Source organism: Tachysurus fulvidraco, chromosome 2, assembly GCF_022655615.1.
Source record: "Tachysurus fulvidraco isolate hzauxx_2018 chromosome 2, HZAU_PFXX_2.0, whole genome shotgun sequence".
NCBI classification, from domain to species: Eukaryota; Metazoa; Chordata; class Actinopteri; order Siluriformes; family Bagridae; genus Tachysurus; species Tachysurus fulvidraco.
In genome coordinates this window covers 24,696,812-24,720,147 of record NC_062519.1, presented here as the reverse complement: position 1 = coordinate 24,720,147, position 23,336 = coordinate 24,696,812, and the positions used below count along the sequence as shown (strand labels likewise).

The 23,336-nt window shown below is 38.7% G+C and overlaps 1 protein-coding gene across 3 annotated transcripts; it reads right to left on the bottom strand.

Moving 5' to 3' along the window:
- Positions 1 to 7,580: 7,580 nt before the first annotated feature.
- On the bottom strand, positions 7,581 to 22,030 carry plppr3b (phospholipid phosphatase related 3b). Of its 3 annotated transcripts, XM_047810615.1 has the most exons (8): positions 21,418 to 22,030; positions 15,586 to 15,689; positions 13,998 to 14,183; positions 12,222 to 12,351; positions 10,965 to 11,160; positions 10,726 to 10,783; positions 10,140 to 10,313; positions 7,581 to 9,736 (listed from the first exon to the last, which is right to left on the bottom strand). In XM_047810615.1, the coding sequence occupies exons 2-8, from the start codon at positions 15,664 to 15,666 to the stop codon at positions 8,477 to 8,479; spliced, it is 2,085 nt and encodes a 694-aa protein (XP_047666571.1). In that variant the 5' UTR covers positions 15,667 to 15,689; positions 21,418 to 22,030; the 3' UTR covers positions 7,581 to 8,476. The 3 variants fall into 3 exon arrangements, with proteins under 3 accessions (XP_047666571.1, XP_027025382.2, XP_027025383.2); XM_027169581.2 differs by lacking the exons at positions 15,586 to 15,689; positions 21,418 to 22,030 and adding an exon at positions 13,668 to 13,770 and having other exon boundaries at positions 13,998 to 14,135; XM_027169582.2 differs by lacking the exons at positions 13,998 to 14,183; positions 15,586 to 15,689; positions 21,418 to 22,030 and adding an exon at positions 12,487 to 12,526.
- Between the last annotated feature and the right edge of the window lie 1,306 nt (positions 22,031 to 23,336).

Here is a 23,336-nt window from a genome sequence, read left to right as displayed (position 1 = left end):
AATGTATATGTTTTGGACCATACAACAAACTGTCCTCTCAATTAAGATTATCTCTCTCAGTTAAACTGCAGGTTCCCAACCAGGGCCCTGGTGTCCTGCACATATTAGTATTTGCTCTGCACTAACACACTGCACTTATCCTATCAGCTTAATTAATATCGTGTCTTAAGATAAGGTGCGTGTGTTAGAGCAAGGATAACGGTAAATTCTTCAGGGGTTACTCCAGGTCCAGGGTATGAAATATGACTTACAGGGTGTCCGAGAATCGTTTAAAGGTTGCCAGAAGTTCATGCATTTGATCTGCTTGAGTTTCCATACAATGGAAATAAAAGTGTACTAAGGAACTAGTTCATGTTTAAGAGTTTCAGATTCCAGACAAACCAGTAAAGAACTTTTTCTAAAAGTGTAGATTAGGAAATATTCATTTCTACCACTTATCCGAACTACCTCGGGTCACGGGGAGCCTGTGCCTATCTCATACGTCATCGGGCATCAAGGCAGGATACACCCTGGACGGAGTGCGAACCCATCACAGGGCACACACACACTCTCATTCACTCACACACTCACACATACAGACAATTGATTAGGAAATATTGTCTTGGATTATTTGCTGTACACATTGTAAATTAGAATGATTTTAAACTAGGGTTTGGTTAAGTAGCCAGTCACAATTAAATATTGTGTGCATACCTGGCCACCTAGTGACATGTTTATAGAAGCACATCAGTGAGAAAAGAAGTTAGTCCTCTTAGTGCTGTTTTTGAACTGATACACAATGCTGGGTGTTTATTTTTCTAAATGTCATTCGTCCTATGGAAAGGTGTGATTCATTCATCATACCTTTCCATAGGTTTTATTTTTTTTATCTATTAGAGGAACTGACATCCTGACGTCAACTGAAAAAGCCATGATCATAGTGTTTTCTAATTGAGAAAGTTTAAGTGAGTTTAAATCCAAGCCCTGACATGCTTAGGTTAGCTTATACAAACTGTCATGTGTCTGAATTATAATGGGTTTTTTACTATTCAGACATAATAGCCAATTTAAATATTTTAATGTTTCCCCAGAGAACCCTTAAAGAAACGTATTGGGTTGATCCCACTAGTGCAACCAGTTCTTACTCACATCACTACCATTAAGTGGTTTATAACAGGACACGACACACAGAAGAGCACTCGAGTGTCATCAAATTTGCTAGAATGTAAACAGCTAAAATGTCCTGTGCAGAATGAAGAACTCTACACACACCCTTAACACCGACCGCATTAAAGAACCACCGACAGCTCTGTATTAACACCTACAAGGTTACCTGCAGTTCTGAGCAAACATCATCAATAGCCACAGGTATGCAATTAACACTACATAAAGCAAATTAAAAACAAAGCAGGATCTTTATTGGTAGAAAAATCAGTAAATTTATTAATTAAGAATGAATTGTCAGCAGTTAAAAATGGAGAACAAAAAGTGCCAACTAGTAAAAATTGTGAAAAAACAGAACTGTATTTTAACAAATGTTGAATAACAGACTCATGATGCAATTTGTGTTCTGAAGTTTATGGAACTTGTCTACAATAGTCAGGGCATTTATCCTTAAATGTCTGCAAAGTCTCAGTAGTGGAAATTGTTTTTATTACTTATTATGTATCTGTTGTAAATATTATAGCTTAGTTACTGTATAGTACAAGTAATAAATGGACACTTGAGTTTTACTGTTTTTCTTCCTTGACACCTCAAGAGCAACATCACCTGGAATCTAAATGGAAGTCATATACAACTAAAAAGCAAACTGTTCATATGACACAAAACATGTAATGCAGTCTAAACGCTTTAGGGTATAAACATCCGATAGCATAAATCTATAGAATGATGTGATAGATTTGACTAATACACCTTACTATAATTAGTAATAATTCATATTTGGATTATGTTCCTAAATCATGATACAAAGATCCTTGGATTTATTTTAGACAGAAATGAATCTTTGCAGCAAAAGATTTAAGAACCCCTGCTGTAGGTTTCATATAATGCTCTGCTTGTCTAGCAGCAATTCTCTCACACTCTCCCATCCTGCTATACCCGCTTTCCTCTGCAGAGATTTTTTTTTTAACAGATCACACACACACACACACACACACACACACACACACACACACACACACACACACACACACACACACACACACACACACACACACACACACACACACACACACACACACACACACACACACACACACACACACACACACACACACACACACAATTCTGTTCCTTCCTGCCAGTTACCATGGTAACTTGACATGTTTTTCTCCATTTGCTCTGATCAGTGGGAACGTTGGTGGCGCAGAATGCTGGACCATTGCCAGCTCTCTCAGGGGACTTTCTCACTCATCCAGACACAAAGAGGTAGAGAAGGAGGGGGTGTGGCCTTGTGGTCCAGCACTGGATAAGATCACAGACAGTGTCAGGACGAATGAATCACTGCTGAGGTTACATTGAAAAAATATGTTCTCATCTACTTGGTAATGTCACTAATGAAGTCGTGTGCAGTGTACAGTGTTGTGGTTTACTTGTATTTGTTTTACTCCAGCACATGTCATCTATATTATATAGGGATGCTTACATTCTTTGTTAAAAAGGCAAAGCCCTGATTTCAAATTACCATAATGCTAAAAATAAAATTTTTTGCCCTTGTGTTTGTAGGCGTCTGCCTGAAGTCAGTGTGATGCGCATAACTACATGTTGGATTATTCCATGGTGTTTACTGGACCTGTAATGCAGCCATTACAGTAAGTGCTGCACACTCAGACTGAGGCATTTTATTGAATCCAATCTGCCAAGTCCTACCTGATATCACCTTTGACAGCTGTATTGTCAGGTAAAGCAATGAGAACACGCTCAATTTGACACACAATATCTTTTGAATTTAATATAAAAGGGGTATATTCATAAGCTTAAACAAACTAACAACCTGTCCAGGAATAATGATTCAGGCTCTATTTAAATCATATTAAAAATCATATTTGGTATTATTTGTACATTAGAATGTTTTCTAAATTTGTTTATAGCCCTGTCTTGATCGATAGCTTTCAATAAGTGACTTACAAGGCTTTGACAGACAAACATAATCGAGAATAAATCAAAATCCAAGGAGAAGAAAATCCTTCAGAATTGTTTATAATAATCCTTGTAATTGTTTAGAATTAATCAAATAGATTTAATTGATGTAAGATTTAAGATTTTTTTACATCATAATAACCTTATAACCATTGTTGAAAGACAGACAGACAGACAGACAGACAGACAGACAGACAAACAGACAGACAGATAGATAGATATCTCATGCGGAGAGACATACCAAAGATCCCAGTTGCCAAAGAGTTGCCCAGTTCCCCCTACTTAGTTGTGGAGCTACAAGTCGTTTTGTTTGCTCTGTGAGTGCCGTTGATTTTGATGAGTCTTCCTAGCCTTGCCTTACCTTGGTCTAGTCCTTTGTTTTAGTGTAATTTGTTTGGGGTTGTTTATTTGATAAAGATTTGATTACAAATTAGTAAGCGAGAAGCCAAAAGACATTGGAAAAGATTTGCAGGATGACCTGAAAGCAACAAGAACAACAGATACACAGAGCTTATAACCATTGAACCACGTCATGCAAAACTCCTGTGCAAAGAAAGAAGCAGAATCTAAAAAAATTGAGACGAATCACAATTCTTGTGGAACAGTAATTTAGCTTGTCAGGTTTAGAAAAGACGGTTTAGTTGTGCGTATGAGTCCTGGGACTTCATAACCACGGGGATACACGGTGGTGGTAGCATCATGAGCTGCTTCACTCCAAACGGTACTGGTGCATTACACATTATGGAAGGATATATTAGAGAAAAATTTTATTCCATCTGTCAAGAAGATGAATCTGGGGAGCCTAAAAGACTTAAGAAAGTCAAATTGAACCCCATTGGTAACTTACAGAGGATTTTAAAATGTAATCCATGACTGGGATCCTCATAACGTGGGGAACTGAAAATAATTTGTCATGAGGAACGGGTGGAAATAAAGTTAATAACCTCTTATTGTCGACATCTCAGAGCTGTAATTTCCGTAAAAACCGTAACAGCTTTGAAACACAGTGTTATTGGTAATTTATGGTGTCTGAATATCCTATTAATGAACTTATCTTTGTTTAGATTTATGAATACAAGCTTTTTAGTGAAATATCGTTAGGTGTGTAGATACAAAGTGGTTATACACAGTTGAAGAAGATTAAATAACAAAAACAATGGTTTGTATACTTACATCCCAACACGATACTATTATTTGATCAGAAGTGAAGACAAGTAGGAAACATATCACATCTTAAATACAAAAACTAAACACAATGCTGACACTCGGTTTGTGGTGGAATTGAGTGTTCATGGATCTGATTGCATGTGGAAAGAAGTTGTTGAAGTGTCTAGTGGTTTCGCTACATATTTCTGCAGAGAAAGTGTTTTTTAAATGAATGATCCCTTTATTATGTCAGAATGCAAAAGCTTTTTAAAGTGCGTTATGTTTGATTTTTTGATCTGTAGACCCGAGAGAGGTCAAGAATCAAAGTAATCAAACCTGGTAATCAAAGGGTCCATAGTCTGAATAAAATCTCTTTAAAATTTAATCGGTATCAGCACATCGGGAAGGAGCAGAGAGCGAAAATGTCCTCATGAACCTGCTCCTTCAGGCTATTCCAGTGCAGTCGAGGTCATCATCAATAACACGCTCCCAGATTTGCTTTCTATGACTCAGCATGAGGTTAAATTGAAATCTGCAGAATCAGTGTATTAATGTTTAAATCTAAATTCAAACAGACTATTAGATGTGTATTAGGTAAAAAGCTGCTGCTAAAGGGGGGCACTTTAAGGGACATTCAGGATGATATAAAATGTGCAGGTAAAAGGAAGTGGACAACTGGTTTTATGGACAACTGGTTTTAACTAATGTCATCCTGATATCTTTAACCTTTCCAGCAAATGTCTTATGTCTCAGAGTATGTTCAGGATCTTACTGTAGGCATTTTACTGTAGCCTCGTCAAAATCCACGCTTCATCACCGTGACATGTATTGCCCGTCTCTCTGATTGTGATTTTAAAGCCCCTCCTCACCCACCCCTGTCTCTCACACTCTTCTCATTAAAATGATAAATTGCTTCATACCGCTCAGCACCCGGATGCCATGGCAACAGCTAGAACCTTGTTTGACTGGAAGGAATAAAATAAATAAAGCGAAAGTACATTATGGACTAGGATGTGCAGAATCAAGGGGGAGTTTGCAAACTGTGGAGGATGGAAAGAGCACCAGTCTCACAAATGTAGGAGGGAGTTCAGGTGGGTGTTGAATCGACGGCAGTACCTTACCTTACCGTACCTAGTCTTCGTTTCTGCTGAAATACCAGAGAGCTGAGAATGTGTTTAAACGGCTATGAATTTTACTTCACATTCAGTAGGAATAAAATCTGAGAAGAGAATCCAAACACGTATGCCTAAATATGAATATTAATTAAAGCTATGAATATTAATGGTGAAATTCTGTATATTTACACACACCAGCCACTTTATGTTTAAAAGCACCGGCTAATATAATTATACAAGTTTACATACAATTAACCAAGATCTAAACATTATGATTTATGTGATGTGAACATTACATTTATTTATATAGACAAATCGATATAATAATCATGCAGTTGTAGGTCAAGAGGTTCAGCGCTTCAGTTAATGTTCACACCAAACATAATGTCCTGACCTCAGTTACTTTGACCGTGGCATACAGTAGTTGTTGGTGCCAGATGGGCTGGTTTGAGTACTTCAGAAACTGCTGAGATAGTGGAATTTTCACACAGAGGTCTGAGGACAGACTGGTCCTGATTGAGAGAAATACAGAGAACCTTGAGGTGGTTGGGCAACGACAGCAGAAGACAACATTAGATTACATTAGGTTTAACTTGAGGCTACAGTGGTCACAGGCTCACTAGCACTAGGCAGATGAAGATATGAGGAACAGGCAGCATTTTTCCCTTCTCATGTACACCATTTATCTGGAGACACTCTTTTCCAGAGCGAGTGGAAATCAACTGAGCAGTTGAGGGTTAAGTGCCTTGCTCAAAAGATTTGGACCATTCACAATCTACTATTGACTTCTATTATGCACAAAATAGGGGATGTGGTAGCTCAGTGGTTAAGGTGTTCGACTACTGATTGGAAGGTCATTGGTTCGAATCCCAGGTCCACCAAGTTGTCACTGCAGGGCCCCTGAGCAAAGCCCTAAACCCTTAATTGCTCAGGTGTATAAACTGAAATAAAAATGTACATTTCCGTTTTTTGTTACTTCACTCACCCGGGAGTTTTTCTTACAATATTATAGTATGGAAAATTCAAAAAGAGATGGGTTTAGATTCTGTTCTTTTATTAGTTTTATTCTACGACTTTTATTAGGTCTATTCTGCACATTTTCTAGCCTAAAATCTGTATCATCTCCTGGAATCTCATACAGTGTGGTGCTAAGCATTGTGTATGTAACCTGAATGCTAATACACTCTGATTAGCCTCTCTATTAGACCAAAAAAACCGAAAGATTAGTAATGTTATTACCCAAATATTATTAAGAACAATAAAAATATCTTTGAATACATATAATTTTAATACAATCTCATGCTGATATCATAGTTTTCCAACTTTGCTGAAAGGTTTGTCAATATTATCGCAATATGAAAATTAGATTTTATCTTCACATGTCTAAACATTGAACGTCCATTGTGCTTCGTTTGCCACACGGCGCAAAGACAATCACTGATAAACTTTAATTCATCACTGTGACAAGGCTGAACTTCCAACGGATACAACCACTAACATAACATGCAGTAGTCCATCGGCAAGTGAGCACAAGCCACACGCTTTTCATTAACGGAGGAAAATAGAAACAAATTATGAAGACACTTAATGCCTTAAACAATCCCCCTCACTATCCTGTGCTTTGTTTTTAAGTGCTCAGAAAAAAATGCATTTCTTTATTGAAAATAGCAATAAAATTATACTTTTTCAAGAAGACTTATGCAGGGAAATGTAGTGCATTCAGGCATGGAACTTGATGCTCAATAACTACAAGTTACAGACAAAAATTTATAAAGAGTAACTCCTCCTAGGGCTTTCGAGCCACATGCACCAAATTTGGATATGTTGTAGACTGAAGTTTGTTGCTATTACTTTTCTAAGCGATCCGAGTTCCGGTACTTCCGGTACTGGGTCACAAAATGGCCTTTTCCCCCCATAGACTCCCATTATAAAATTTGGAGGTTTATAACTCTGCAAGCTTTCGAACTATCTACACCAAACTCGGCCAGCTCCTTTAGGGTGATACTCTGAAAAACTTTTAAATTGGTGTAGCGACTGGCCTTTCGGTTGTCCCGCTTCCCCGCCCCCAAAATATGCAAAATCAAAAAACTTTTTACAACATTGACATGTGACATGTCAACACACTCAGCACAATGAGGGGAACTTCCTCACGGGTATTCTGAAGATGTCACATGCTCGTCTCCACTTGCCTCCAAATGTTTTGACACCCTAGCTTTCTGTCCACTTGCCTCCAAACGTAACACTAATCCTTATGTCCACTCGCCTCCAAAAAGAACCAGCCTTTGCGAATACTTGCTTTTTCAAAGCCAACATCAAAGTTTGTCGAACATTATAAATCTAGTTTCAACTGTTTTTTCCCATATAGCCAGAAATGGTGGTTTCTGAAATGTTCTATGAAATGCATAATGTGTGCATTAAATACAGTCAGAATCCAAGCCCATGTGCTTGTAAGTTCCATGTGTCAAAATAAATTACATTTCCCATGACTGTACTACACTGAAAAATGCTAAGTGCGAGTGGGAGAACTGTTACAGGCCGAGCATTTTCCAGTGCAGTAATTCTTTAAGCAAAATAAGACAAGTTCTTTCCGGCATGAGGATAATGTTGATCGATTTGAACTCCGTTAAAATTTATCTTAGAGTATTATTATCCCCAAGGCAATATATTCTAAGAAAGTACCACATTAAAAGACATAAATAGATGAAATCCACTTGACATCATAGGCACAGACAAATGTGCATAAAATCAAGTAACAGATAAAAGGCCACAATACAAAACAGCAACCTTGCAATCAACCTTTGTTTTTTTTGTTTTTTTTAAATCTGAAAATCTGGTAAATATTGTATATAGAGTATGTGTTCTTCATTAGATTTTGGTGCCATTCCATGTCCAGAGATATGACCAAAAATATTGTGCTTGTCGTATTGGCTGAAGCAGCATTTTCTGGATATGTATCTCATTAAATCATGCAGGTATTTACCCTCACTAATCTCATCAACACTAAAAAATGCACAAACATGAGAATGAGAGTCTGAGCGATGCATAGTGATACGTGTCCAGCCTGCATCATTTGAGATCCTGGATGCTGTGCCTTGTCACTCTTTGAACCGTCTTCCACTCTGCAGCTTTCTGTAAAAGTTTTCCTGATGGTTCTGAGGGTTCTCCCGATCAATAAGCACCAGAGGGGTTTTGCAGCGCAGACTGCGTCCCTCCATGTTTTGATCAAGCTTGGGGAGCTGGGGAGGTTGCGGTGGCTGAGGGGTTTGAAGAGGCTTATGGAAGTCTGGGTCAGCATCACCAGTCGAAGAGCATGGTGAGCTGTTCTTCACCTGACGATATCCTCTAGAGCCCTCGCGGTTCAGGTCATTGAGTTCATATGACTCGGACATGTTCCCATTTGAGGATCCCCTCCATTCCCAGGGATTGGCAGGGTTGGAGACCATGTGGACTACAGGGTGGTGAGAGGCATGGGCATCCACTGTGATGATGCCAGAGCCACTGTCACGATCAGATGGTGGCCGATAGGGGGGTGACTCAGTGCCTGTGATAGAGGAAGTGGCAGAGGAGGATGATGCCTCAGAGGATTTGGTGCTGGATAGCAGACCCTGTTGCTTGGACATGGCAATGACCTGCATGATGCGAGGTTGGTTCATCGCCCTGAGTGCACCTGGTATATTGGCCCCACTCTTCTCTGTGATGGACAGCCATTTAGCACGGGTGCTTGCACTCTTTGGAGACACTGGAGGAGGAACTGGCGGCTTGGGAGGCATCACTACCCTTGCTCCCGTGGGTGCATTGGCTGGCTTGGCAGATTGTGGCACAGTGGCACTGTATAATGTGGATGGTGCACTCTCTTCTTCAGTGGTATCCTCACCTAGGTCTGAGTCCTCTTTGCTACCCTCATCACTCTGTAGACTAGCACTGCGCATCTCCAAGGACTTCTGCTTCCATTCAGAGACGAGCTGATGTGATCGCATTGGGTCCACAGGCACAGGCACTGTTACCAAACGCCTTGTGGGCTCCTCAGGGCCTGCAGCTGTAGCACGTGGTAAAGTGTTGCTGAATGTCACCATAGTCTCCTTACCCATAGGGCTCCGTGGGGCAAGAAGCTCTACATCTACACTGGCCCGTTTCAGGCTACCTAATGATGCCTTTTCACGCTGGATGGGGCGGTTCAAGCCATCCAAGGAAGACGGTGATGTGATCTCTTCATTACTCTCAGAGGTATGGCCTTTATTGTAAACAGAGTCGTGGCCTCTCTGAGCAAGGGCTCGCAGGGCATCCTTTAGAGGGGGTGGGGCAGGAACAGGAATGGGATCCTGTGCTGGTTTGAAGTTAGAAACAGCATAGAATGCCTGGAACAAAACAAAGAACGTTCAAGTGAACCAATTTCGGATTATATACACACAATGTAATTAACTGACTACACATTCTGGATTGACTGCACCGTTCATTTACATATTGACCAACCAATGTCAAATTTGGGTTTTGTACACTTACTAAATTATTTAGTATTAAAATATCCATGAGGAGATGCAAAGGGACCATGAAGCTCACTGATGACAATAGTGATGACAATAGGTTTACATCGTGCAATCTACCAAGGCAAAGGTTGAGGGCAAGAAAGAAATAACTGACACGAAAGGACTCTCCCATCATTGACATTACGGCTTAGATTGAGATATGCATTGCGATAACATAGGAAGCAAAGGCACAGCTTCAATGTGATTATGTAAGGGCACAGAAAAACAGCCTCACCAGATACACTGCGATGCCAGCACCGATGCAAAAACCCACATAGACGTCAATGGGGTGGCTGCGGTACTGTGTGATCTGAGTGAGACCGGTCAGGGCAGCAGCAATGGCAAAGGCAAAAACCAGGACAGGTTTCAGCAGCTTGGTGTTGTCTGAGATAGTAGAGTTGAAGTACATCTAGAGGAACAGACAGCACAACAGATGGTCCATATCCCCGTACACAGATTCCTATCCATCAACCTGGTATCTTGTGATATTTATATAGTTGCAGGCTGGAGGCTGAAAATCGGATGTGACTGGTTTATTTCTACACAATCTGCCAGAGACGTTTCAAGATGCAGATATAAATAATAAATCCACATTTCCCTTAGTAAATACTAATAGCTATACATGTAAACCCCTGAGCCAAGTTGTGTAAATATATTTATTTATTTTGAGATTGTTACTATTTTCTTAACATCTTTGTTAATACTGTTTATCTTGCCACATCAAGACAGGGATTAACTAGGATTTGCTTAGTGGGAAATATTGTTTGCTTTGCTTTTGTCACCCAACACAGGCACATTCACACTGAGAGGGAGAGACTTACTGAAATATAAACAGCAGCAAAGGAAGAAAGAGTTGCATGCTGGGAAGGGAAGGTTTTCCTGCCACAAAGGAAAGCAAATGTCTAGAGTAAGGCAAAAACCACTGACAGCACTTGGGGTAAGGAAACAGAGATAAATATGAAAAGTGCAGAAGAAAAAAAAACAACTAATTTAAAATCCACTTTAAATACAGCTTTTGTGACTGTTATTTTCATCCTTATCTTGGGATGGTAGGATTTACCTGGCTGAGAGAATGGCATGCTGGTCATGACCAGAGCAGATGTCTTTAGTAATGTAGGGATTTTTGTCACAGGAGACTCCAGGAAAGGTGTAATTGGGCTTGCATACAGTCAGAAAGAAGGGTGTGTGGTAGCCGGTGGCAATTTGGATTACGTCAGTGACCAGTGCCGTGGCACAAAGACCAAACACATGAACACCTAAAAAGTCAGGAATAAAAAAAAACACTTAGTCTAAATGCCAAATGCTTAGTCAGCAGCAGCATTGTCTGAAACTTTGGAGACATATGAGTATTCCTTCCAATGTATCAGGTACCTTCAAAGGAAACAATGTGATAATGATCTCCAAAAACCATTTGAGAAATCATCATTTCACAGCTCAGCATCCATAGTGTGGAAACAACCATTAGCTAGCTGAGTGAGCTGAGCTAGTTTGGGTTAGCTAGATCTTTTTATGTTATAGTATGAAAGCTCCGTATTAAATATCTCGGTTACGAGATATTATATATGAAAGTTGTATGTCGGGGGGCATCTTTTCTAGTTTGCTAGTGCTAGCTAGAAGGATGTAAGGGTTAGCGTAAGCTAACTAGCTAGCTATTCAACTGAGCAAGCCACTGATTCATAAACACCCTCTAAGACCCCCCTTATCTCAGTGAGTTACTGACTGAATATCAACCTAATAGATCCCATCGGTCTTCCAACCAAGATCTATTGTTTACTCCAAAGTCGAGGCTTAAGTGCAGGGGAGATCGTGCTTTTTGTATTGCTGCCCCAGGCTAAAGACATTTTTATTTTCAAAAGCATATGGCTGATGGGATGTTTGTACGATTTTCTGTTTGTTTGTTGCGTATTTTTTTCCTGTTCTTAATGACCTAATGGAAAGCACATTGGTCGACGGAAGTATTTGTGCTACGTATATAAATAAATCGGCATTGTCATTGTCATAAGCAAGATTTGACTAAGTTACTATTCGACATAAAAGCTGAACTACGAAGGGTTTCATAATATAAAGAACCTTTTTATGAATGAGATAAAGAACATTTTAGAAAACCCGTACAGTCGTTACAGAAGCCACACAACTTATTTTATCATACTTTTACTTTTAATCAAGCGAATTATTACTACAGTTGCAGTATTTCTACTCAAGTCAGTTAGTTTTGAACTTTTCTCCAACAGTGTATATGTGTACACCGAATACACTCCTGATAATTCCTGCAAATTCAACATTCCTTATTTTACATATGAAAAGTTTGGTCACTTACCAACAAAACGCACAGTTCTGCGGAGGAAGGAGTTGAAATTACATCCACCGGCATTGATGCTTCCTTCATTCCCAGACACTATCTTGAGTCTGGACTGCATGCAATACACAATACCCTCTCCAATCATAATCTAGGCAGACAAAACACAACAGCAGACAATCCTTTGATAGAATGCGTTAATTCATGGTGTAACTTTTTTTGTTAAATTATAGAAGATAAGTGGCTGACAATAATGAAAGCATTCATTCATTCATTCAATTTCTACCGCTTATCTGAACTTCTCGGGTCACGGGGAGCCTGTGCCTGTCTCAGGCATCATCGGGCATCAAGGCAGGATACACCCTGGACGGAGTGCCAACCCATCGCTGGGCACACACACACTCTCATTCACTCACACACACACACACACACACACACACACACACTACGGACAATTTTCTAGGGATTCCAATCAACCTACCATGCATGGCTTTCGACCGGGGGAGGAAACCGGAGTACCCGGAGGAAACCCCCGAAGGCACGGGGAGAACATGCAAACTCCACACACAAGGCGGAGGCAGGAATTAGAGGGCTGCATTGGGATTGGGCTCCCGCGGGACCCAACGCAAATCTGGCGGGAGCAGGCGGTTTCACCTTTGCCCCGGGCGGGAGTGGGCGGTCAGAAAATTTAGCGGGAGATCCGCGGGACCCGGTGGGATTTGGCATGTAGCCTAATAATAAGAATGCAGTCAACACATGACGTTGAGAAGATTAGTATTAGCATTAGTATTAGTATCTTATTTAAATGCAATCGTGTTTAATTCTGTTATTCTGGACATTAGCCTGAACTAATAATTAGTCTGATCATTTGTATACAATCAAAATTTTCACAAGCTCTCAAGAAAAAATTCGCGAGAGTGGGCGGGAGTGGACACAATACGGCCAGCATACGGCTAAACAATACTTTTGTTTTCTTGACATCACAAAAATAAAAAAATAAAAATCATAATAATATACGGCCTTCAGAATAAGTGTTTAAATCACATATTCTCTCTCACTCACTCATTTTCTACCGCTTATCCGAACTTCTCGGGTCACGGGGAGCCTGTGCCTATCCCAGGCGTCATCGGGCATCAAGGCAGGATACACCCTGGACGGAGTGCCAACACATCGCAGGGCACACACACTCTCATTCACTCACACACTCACACTACGGACAATTTTCCAGCGATGCCAATCAACCTACCATGCATGTCTTTGGACTGGGGGAGGAAACCGGAGTACCCGGAGGAAACCCCCGAGGCACGGGGAGAACATGCAAACTCCGCACACACAAGGCGGAGGCGGGAATCGAACCCCCAACCCTGGAGGTGTGAGGCGAACGTGCTAACCACTAAGCCACCGTGCCCCCCTAAATCACATATTAATAATAAATATAATATTTGAATAAGAAAGAAGCAGACTTACTTTAGATTTTTCTCACAACTAGAAAAACAGTTTTTAGTTGCAAAACACTGTTAGGAAGAATTCTGTCTGACCGATTCGCTGATAAAGCACCGATCACCTGAATCTAATACATAAAAAAATATTAGAAACGTTTTTATTCTGTCAATCTGTGGGCTATTAAAAGTCCTACACAAAAGTCCTATTTCTTTATCAGAACCCCCTTAGGGAGACCAAGAATATTTAACTATATAAAGAATTTTTCCAAAAGTAAACATTAAGAACTAATAAATAAAGGAATTTCTAGACTAGAAGCCCATTTTTACGGTATCTAAAACAGTCGAAGGCACTTACGGAAGCAGCTGGGCCAGCGAAGGCGAGACTCAGCAGCATAAGTAGAGGGATAAGTTCCTCTCCGCTCTCCACGTAGGGCATGCTGAGCGAGCGATCATGGCAGCGAAAACCCACCTGCGCTGGCTGCAGAACATCAGTCAACTCCAGGAAGTACAAAGAGACCATAGAGGAAGCCACGATAGGCAGCTGCGAGTCACATGATGGACACAATGCCATGACAATGGAATTTCGAATTCATCACAAGCAACAAATGATTATGTTACATTATGTTAAAGCCAATGGTGCGTCTTTGAGCGTCTTGTAGCGCTCACTGAAAAACCTAACTAAACCACTGTGTATCATAATCTTTGGCACCTATTATGAAAATGATCAGGCAAAACAAATATCACATAATCAGAAATCTTAAAATCAATATTTGGGGAAGTCTCCATTATTTATAGCAGTATAACAGAATTGAGAATCTTTATATATTTTTTTGGGGTTTATTTTTGTGAACATAACCCATTTATTATTGTGAACCCTTCCTGTCACATAGTTTGCTTGATTTTGTGTTCATTTCTACAATCACAAACTCGTGATATTCTGGGTAGATGATGTCAGATAAGAATATAATTTTATATAACCTGAATTCACTAAGGTACATTAGATTTTAGAACGTTTGCCTCTGGGGTTCAATTACCACTTCCCCATGTGCATAGTTTGTATGCTCTCCCCATATATCTGGGATTTCCTCTAAGTATCTAGTTTCCTCCTGCAATCCAAATACATGTGTTGCAGACTGATCTCTAATAATTGTGTGCTAATGGGTGTGTGGCTGTGTGCGATTGTGCCCTTCGATGGCTCCAGGTTCCCTACGACCCTGGGCAGAATAAACAGTATACTGTAGAAGCTGGATGGATGGATGGATGGATGAACAGAATTTCAGAGCAGCAGGTTTTCAATAGAGATCCAATCCACAAACGCCACAAATAGTTACGTATTCTTGCGACGATCGTTTTGTTGGAAACAATCTAAGGCCAAGTCTGAGGCAGAGGCAATCAGTTTTGGTCTAAAATAAGTCAATATTTAGCAGATTTCATGATTGCATCAATTTATCCAAAAATCTTTAGACTAGGTTCAAATCATCCAACATCACTTCATAAACAATTATGTAATATTCAAGTGTTGTTTTTTTTTTTTTTTTAAATGTTTTTATTATTTTTAAAAATGTACTCTTACTAATTTTGTGCACTTTATCCAAGATGGCACATCAACATCCACCTGGAACTTTTGTACTTAAAGTTTTTTTGATCATTTCCCTTATGTTGATCGGATGACATTACATTTATATGTGCGACCTCATTTTTACACTATGAAAAAAAATGAGATACTGAAAGGCAACAACAGACTTTCTGAAAACTGAAAAATAATTTCAAAAATTTTGCCACATATATTTTCTAAAAAAAAAAAAAAAAAAAAAGTACATATGAGAATGTAATGTTTATATGATCTTTTTTTTTGCTCATTTTCATGAAGGGTGTCAATAATTATGGAGCCGATTTAATCAATTAAACACCACACGATATTAATATTCATTAGAAGCGCTCACCTCTACGAAATAGAAACAGGGTAATAAAGTTAAGCTGTCCTTAGGTGGTTTCTTCTTGGTGGCTTCTCGTGCAGGCATCATTATGGATTCTCTTGAACGCTGACCTAAAGAAAAAAATGATTCGATGGTTCATTTTCTCAGAGCAATTTTCCACCCCTTTCATCTTACAGACTCACAGAAACTAAATCCTTCCGACAGAAATGAAGTTCGTCATCCTCCATTTCAAACGGTAATGCTGTGTGGTAATAATCTCTTACAAACAGAAAAAAGTAATAAGAGCAAATGTTTCCAATCTAAATAATCCTCCTCCATGCCATGTGGAAATACGATGGGAATGAAAGCAGGAGAACGTTTTTGGTTTTTTTTTACGATCGCGGAAACAGGAATAAATCAATTTAAATCGGTAATAAAAAAAATAAATAAAATCCGTCTGCATGTTTGAAAAGATCTCTGTGATTTATGCATGACCAGTGTTTCATAAAAGCACACGTTTTTCCTTCTCTAAACTCATCTGCTATTTAACAAGAATAAAGCTGGGAAGAAGGAAAGGAAAACACCAAAATGTTTATCTGGTTGGTATTGGTGTACAGGACAGTGGTGAGACCGGCCATGCTGTATGGTTTAGAGACAGTTTGTGACCGAAGAAGAGATGGGAGTCAGAGCTTGAGGTAGCCGAGCTGAAGATGTTGAGGTTCTCTTTGGGAGTGACGAGATTGAACGGGATTAGGAACGAGTACATCAGAGGGACAGCTCATGTTGGATGTTTGGGGGACAAAGTTAGGGAGACCAGATTAAGATGGTTTGGACATGTTCAGAGGAGGGAGAGTGAGTATATTGGTAGGAGAATGTTGGACATGGAGGTGCCAGGCAGGAGGCAAAGAGGAAGGCCAAAGAAGAGGTATATGGATGTATTTAATGAGGATATGAAGCTAGTGGGTGCAAGTGTTAAGGATTCAGAAGATAGGGATAGGTGGAGAGAGATGATTCGCTGTGGTGACCCCTGAAGGGAAAAGCCGAAAGAAGAAGAAGAAGATTCCAGAATCAGAAGTAACATTCGAAGAAGACCATCGATCAATTTCGGCCCATCCATCGGTACGTCTTTTCCACAAATACAAACTGCCTGCACATCCCAATTCATATCACGTACACTCACCAAACACTTTATCGAAACCTGTACACCTACTGTACATATTAATGCAATTAATATAACTAATCAGCCAATTGGGTGGCAACAGTGCAATGTAGAAAATCATGCAGATTGGTCAAAGCAGAACAGCCAGGCTGGACATGTGCATGCATTACAGTATATCATGGCTAAAAATGACCATCTTCTAATGGCTACTTCCAGTTTAATAACAAAGCAAAAGTGGTCTCAGACTGGTTTCATGAATATGTCCTTCATAGGCCTCTGGGATGTGGTAGAGCAGGAGATTCACAGCATGAATCACTTAGAACACCTGAGATATCTGCATGACTTGTGTGAGGCAATCATGGCATCATGGACCAGAATCTCAAAGAGATGTTTCCAGTGTCGGAAACCATCCCAGATTGAATTGAAGCTGTTCAGAGCAACAGGAGGCTCTAGCTGGTGCTGGTATAGTAAATACACTATATTAGTATATTAGTATAGTAAAATATGTTAATTAGACAGATCTATTGGCTTTATAATTCATTCAGAAATGATTTATACATTTTCAAAACAAAATCTTGGGGGTTGTATTGTTTTACTCCTTTAATAAAACATTGAAGTGTTGTGTTTTACATTTCTAGTCAAGTCTATAAGTCATGACGTCGTTTCATTAGTATATAAATATTGTAATAAACTCTCCTGTCTCCTTTACCATGGCACAATATAATAATGTTGCTTTGGAAGACACAAATAGTGTAAACTGAACAACACAATAATTACTCAGGATATGACAAAACAACAAATGCCCTGAAAGTATATGAATATACAGGAGTATCGTGTGACACTAAATAGTTAGGTGTCAAATGTTAGGTCATAATAGGAGCTTTTTATACCATGGTGCGGTTAAAATCTCGAATGTGATTGGTCGAATTGGTTGGAACCCAATCTGACTGGAAACGAATGTGTGTATAACTGCGTGAAAAAGATCATAGTTCAAGCTGGAACGTTAATGCCAGGTTTACATGGTTGACAGGTTTACAAACTTACAGTTTTATAAAAGACTCAATTTAATTCTTGTTCTCACATACAAGAATTAAATTGAGTCTTTTATAAAACTGTAAGTCCCAGACCTCTCATTCGATTGGACGAGAAGTATCCAATCAAAACGTGAAGAGTGCCTATAGTTCTAATAACCTTACAGGGACATTTCACTGTGTGTAAAACTGCGTTTGTCTGCAAATAAAAATTTTACTTCCTAGTGCAAAACCGTTCATTCTGGAGTGATCTATGTTCACCGTAGCTCTAACTTCATGAGCATTGTTTGTAATATGACTAATATTAAGGGATTAAAAAAACAAATGATAATTCGGATTGTTCAAAAAAAATTAACACTAGCATTAAAATACGTGAACATCTTGGGTGCAAAGATGTCCGATTTCACATTAAAACGTGTTTGAGTCATTTTTTTAATGCCAAACATCAGTGATAACGTTAAAGGATTATAAATAGCACAAAGTATATCAAATCTAATATTGAACATATTTTATTACAGTTGATTCTGTGACTTGTAGTGTGGACAACTTTAAGATATGAACGTTTGTAGTGGGTCACATTGACCTGTTTTATGTCTGCAATTGCAGATGCAACATTTTTTTATATATATGAATATGTTCAATGAGGACATAAAGGTTATCGGTGCGAGAGTAGAGGATGCTGAAGATAGAGTTAGATGGGAACAGATGATTCACTGTGGTGACCCCTAAAGGAAAAAGCTGAAAGTAGGAGAAAAAGAATTGCAGATGCATTTTTGAGAGCTTTCATAGAGCTTTTTTTTTTTTTTTTTTTAATTATTATTATTATTATTATTATTATTATTATTATTATTATTATTATTATTATTATTATTTCTGTAGTGTTTATAAAACTCCAATAATGTCATGGGTCAGTTTGGCTCTAACAGTAGCAAAGGGTCCTAAGAATGCACATAACACAAGGCTTATACACCTCAGGTGCCCATAGTAGTGTGGGTACAGATCTGTTTAAATCAGTTCAATTGGATGTTGGAGGGCAGCAGGGTGTTGAAATGAATTCTTTCTTTGGGAAAGAAGCTGATACAGAATCTAACAGCTTTCATTGCTGCGGGTGCTGCTGTAAAGGAGGTGGGAAATGTCCTCCAAAAATATGCAGATGCTGTGTTTATAGAGTCTGATGTAGAGTGACATATTCCTGCACAAAGCAGTAATACAGTAAGATACCAAGCTCTTTATGGTGGCATTTAATATGTGCAATGCTCCTCTTTAAGTCATTATTATTAGTAATAATTATCACACATCCGCCCCACCCCCACCCCCCCATACCACACACACACACCACACACACCACACACACACACACACACACACACACCAACACCACCACACATTCCCATAATGATTGGAACTAATTTGTCCGAATGTGTGTTCATGATTAATCTCACCACTGGCCTGATATTTTTCTTTTATTTATTGGAGTCATTTGGGTGTAAAAAAGCAATCCAGCTCAGCATTATTGGATCCTTCTCCAGTTTGTATCGTCAGCCAAGACTAACCTAAGCTTCTAACATAAATATTCCTATTGGATCCATCACACTGATAGTGACCTTAAAGAGATCGTATTCTTTAAGGAATGCATGTTTACCCTGAAATCGCAGTTTCAATTGCTTTTCATTTGTTAGAATAACTACAATCACAGCACAAGCAAGAGGTCGAAGTTGGATTCAAAAGAAGGTTTACTGCCTTATATTTTCTTAATCAAACTCCTGAGCGCCGTAGGTATTTATCCATCCTAGATATATATTTGTATTTATATGGTTGCTAAAAAGAGTGTCCAGTCTCTCCGTGAGAAACCACAGATGAGTATTAAGTCCATTGCCGGACACCGTGGACACACACCTTTACATATTGGGACAATTTAGCACATTGCCAAACAATCTATACCATGTTTTAGCACAGCAGGAGGTAATTGCTATAATTCTCAGCCATTTTGAATACCAATTTATTTCACCTTTAGTTTTTTTTTTTTTGCACAGTTTCTTCAACACTACAATTACTCCATTATTACAAACCTAATAAAAAAAATTCTGGGTTTCGATGTCAAACTTGTAAATTAATTTTCATCACCTCATAAATGACATATTTTTTTTATCTTGTCCATTTGCTTGAACCAGAATGAAATATAGTGAAGACAAATAGAAATGACTGAGTTTTAAATTATTAGATTTTTCTATAGATGTAAGTTATAGGACATTTCATTAAATTCCTGTGTTCTAGTTAAAAAAAAATCTTATTAAAGTTTTTAAAAAAAAAGTCTTATTAAAGATTACAACTGTAGATGTATTTTGCTCCATTGATAAGATCAGGTATTTTTCACCTTTTTGGACAGGTTTGTTCTGTACACAGCAATCAGGTCTAGATTCAAACAATTTGAGGTAATACCCGATATCTAATCCACATTAATATTATACAACTGTGTATTTTCTAAGATACATATGTGCTGTATGTTACATAATTCAGTTTGGGTACACAGAAAATACAGACAAATGTTCATTTCATTACGATTTTAAATCTTTTTATGAAATCTTCTATTTTTTGCTTTTACATTTTAATAGGAGCTTTATTCTCCTTAACTGTGAATGCCGAGCCAGCCATCTTTTTTTGTTTGTTTTTGCATGAAGATAAGCTGTCTTATATTAAAGAAGCACATGTCTTTCAGCCTGTGTGTGTGTGTATAGATAGATAGATAGATAGATAGATAGATAGATAGATAGATAGATAGATAGATAGATAGATAGATAGATAGATAGATGTATAATACATCTATGTTAGACACACACAAATATATGTATATATTTGTGTGAGTCTACATGTATTATACAGTAAACACACAAACACGCATAATTACCTGCTACTCTGTGTGTGTGTGTGTGTGTGTGTGTGTGTGTGTGTGTGTGTGTGTGTGTGTGTGTGTGTGTGTGTTTGTGTGTGAGAGAGTATGTGTGTGTTGGCCATCGGACTCCTTCTTACACAGCTTCCAATAAAGAGTTACTGATGAAATTAAAATAGTATATTTATGACTTAGAGAGAGAGAGAGAGAGAGAGAGAGAGAGAGAGAGATAGATAGATAGATAGATAATACATCTATCTATGTTAGACACACGCAAATATATATGTATATATTTGCGTGAGTCTAACATACATGTATTATACACACACAAACAGGCATGAGTACCTGCTGTTACACTCGTATACATACACACATTACTCATAGAGAACATATATAGGTAGATAAGACTTGACAAGGGAGGAACAATCATGTTATTTGAAGACTTGTCTGTGACAGCAGTCCATCATAGATTTGATCAAGTGAGGATATGCATTCTGCTGCATGGACACTTGACTGATGTGCAGTTTATCAATAACACACTGATTGCTGGCACTTAAGACGTACACACACACACACACACACACACACACACACACACACACACACACACACAGATGCCTGTACACTGCAATGTACACTAATGGCACCACTAAGGAGTAATTAACGTGTGTGGAATTGAAAAATAAGCATGTTTTTAAGAATGACAGAGATGTTGTTGAAAACTACAATCTGCATCCTTCATCAATGCGACAACACAACATGAAGAATATATTATTACTCACCAGATAAACTCAAGGCAGCTCCTCGGTGCTGGTGCTGTATTGTATGGAGGTGATGATGATGATGATGATGGTGATGATGATGATGATGATGGTGTATTTTCCCCTTTAAATCAATAGGTTGTTTCTGCTTCGGTGGCTTAGACCCTGCAGTTTGTATTCGTCTTTCTGCTCACGTTTCCACACTGCCATGCAATGCAACGCTGCAGCTTGCACAGACACGAGATAAATTCACTTATTCATTATTAGATTTTTATTCATTCGTTGCACAGTATAGTAAGTTGCCCCCATATATAAGCACTAGAACTACGGGTGAGTGTCGTATAGACAAGGCAGTGAAATGTATGAAGTGATGGGTGATTAAAAAAAAGAAACAGCCTCCATCCCTCCCTCAACAAAACAACTCACGACAACGAACCGACACCTTGAGTGGTTCACTGGATAACTCGTACACTGTCCATTTGATTCGATTCATTTAGACTGTACGGGCAATTCACTAGGTATTATACACTGAGAGTTTATTAGGATAGGTAATATGTGAGGTGATAATTTTGCTATCTAAAATGGAGGTCTAATAAAAGAGGAGCACGATCAGAAGGCTGTAGTCCGCCCCGAATCGGTGATGAAGCTTATTCTTCCGCGCTTGGTGTTAAACTATTCGTATCAATGCGCGCGGGAGCGCGCCTACATCCGGGAGCGCGCATTCATACAAATAGTTAAATGAGGAATGAATCTCAGCACTGCTTCGGGGAAAGACATTTATTAGTAAATACTGGATATTAAGTCACTGGTTATGAAGTTGTGTGTGTGTGTGTGTGTGTGTGTGTGTGTGTGTGTGTGTGTGTGTGTGTGTGTGTGTGTGTGTATAGTATATAACCTTCTAACAGTCACAAACAGTTCCCATTCAACGTTTGAACAGATGCTGAATGGACACTTAATGTGTTTCTCCATCTGCAGAATTCAATTAGAATAAAAAATGTGAGAATAGCAAGTGAAAATGTTTTTTTAATGAATTCAAAATCATCAGCTGCATCAGATCTCATAAAGATCAGCTATTTAGTTGTGCTGATGGTTGTGTGTATGCAGTGCTCTGAAGATCAGTGAATAAATGAAAGAACAAATGAATGAATGAATGAATGAATGAATGAATGAATCTGACAAACAAATGAATGACACGCAATAATTGTTACTAAAACAGGAGATTTATAAAGCTTCTGTCAACCTGTCTTCATAATTAGTTTGGCTTAGCTATAGTTGGTTAACACTGTAGCTAAAGCAAAGTCTGCAACACAAAGGATCATTTTTGTCTGTTTTTTCCAGTTACCTTTTTTTTTTTTTTTAGATTTGCTATTATCTATTACAGCAATACATATAGAACTTTGTTCCTCTTTGTAGTTCAAACATCTGTTTAGAATTTTTTTATTTTATTTTATTTAGTCCTTTTGTATAGTAGTTTATGTGTGATAATGGCAGGTGCTAACAGCGAGTGTTTTTTTGGGGGGATTCAGTTAACGCCTTTGCTCCATGTGATTTTTGGGTTTCCTCCCTTAGTCCCAGTAGGGAAGGCTGATTGGCTTCTCTAAATTATCTGTAGTGTATGAATGGGTCTGCGATTGTGTTTAGTGATGGGTTAGCACCCTGTTCATGGTGTCCCCAGAGATAGAATCCAAGTTCGGTATGACCCAGAGTGGGATAAGATAAACAGAAAATGGTTGAAAGGATTGCAAAATAGAAGAGGGCTGTCTGCATGAACGAGATAACCATGATCTACTGTGGTTGGTTACTGTGCTGAAAGTAAGATTTTTTTGTGGCACATACTTGTTATTTAGGCACATTTTAAAAGCCAAGACTCCAGTTTCTGTTTACTGGTTCAATGCATGATAGTTTCACTGTTTATTCATATTTATAGAAATATATCACAC

Excerpts from the sequence above, each read along its gene's own strand:
- plppr3b (XM_047810615.1), bottom strand. The coding sequence starts at position 15,666 with ATGATGCCTGCACGAGAAGCCACCAAGAAGAAACCACCTAAGGACAGC. Across the intron at positions 11,161-12,221 it reads CAGAACTGTGCGTTTTGTTG|GTGTTCATGTGTTTGGTCTT; the intron begins GTAAGTGACCAA and ends CTGACTTTTTAG. Across the intron at positions 10,784-10,964 it reads CATGCCATTCTCTCAGCCAG|GAAAACCTTCCCTTCCCAGC; the intron begins GTAAATCCTACC and ends CCTTTGTGGCAG.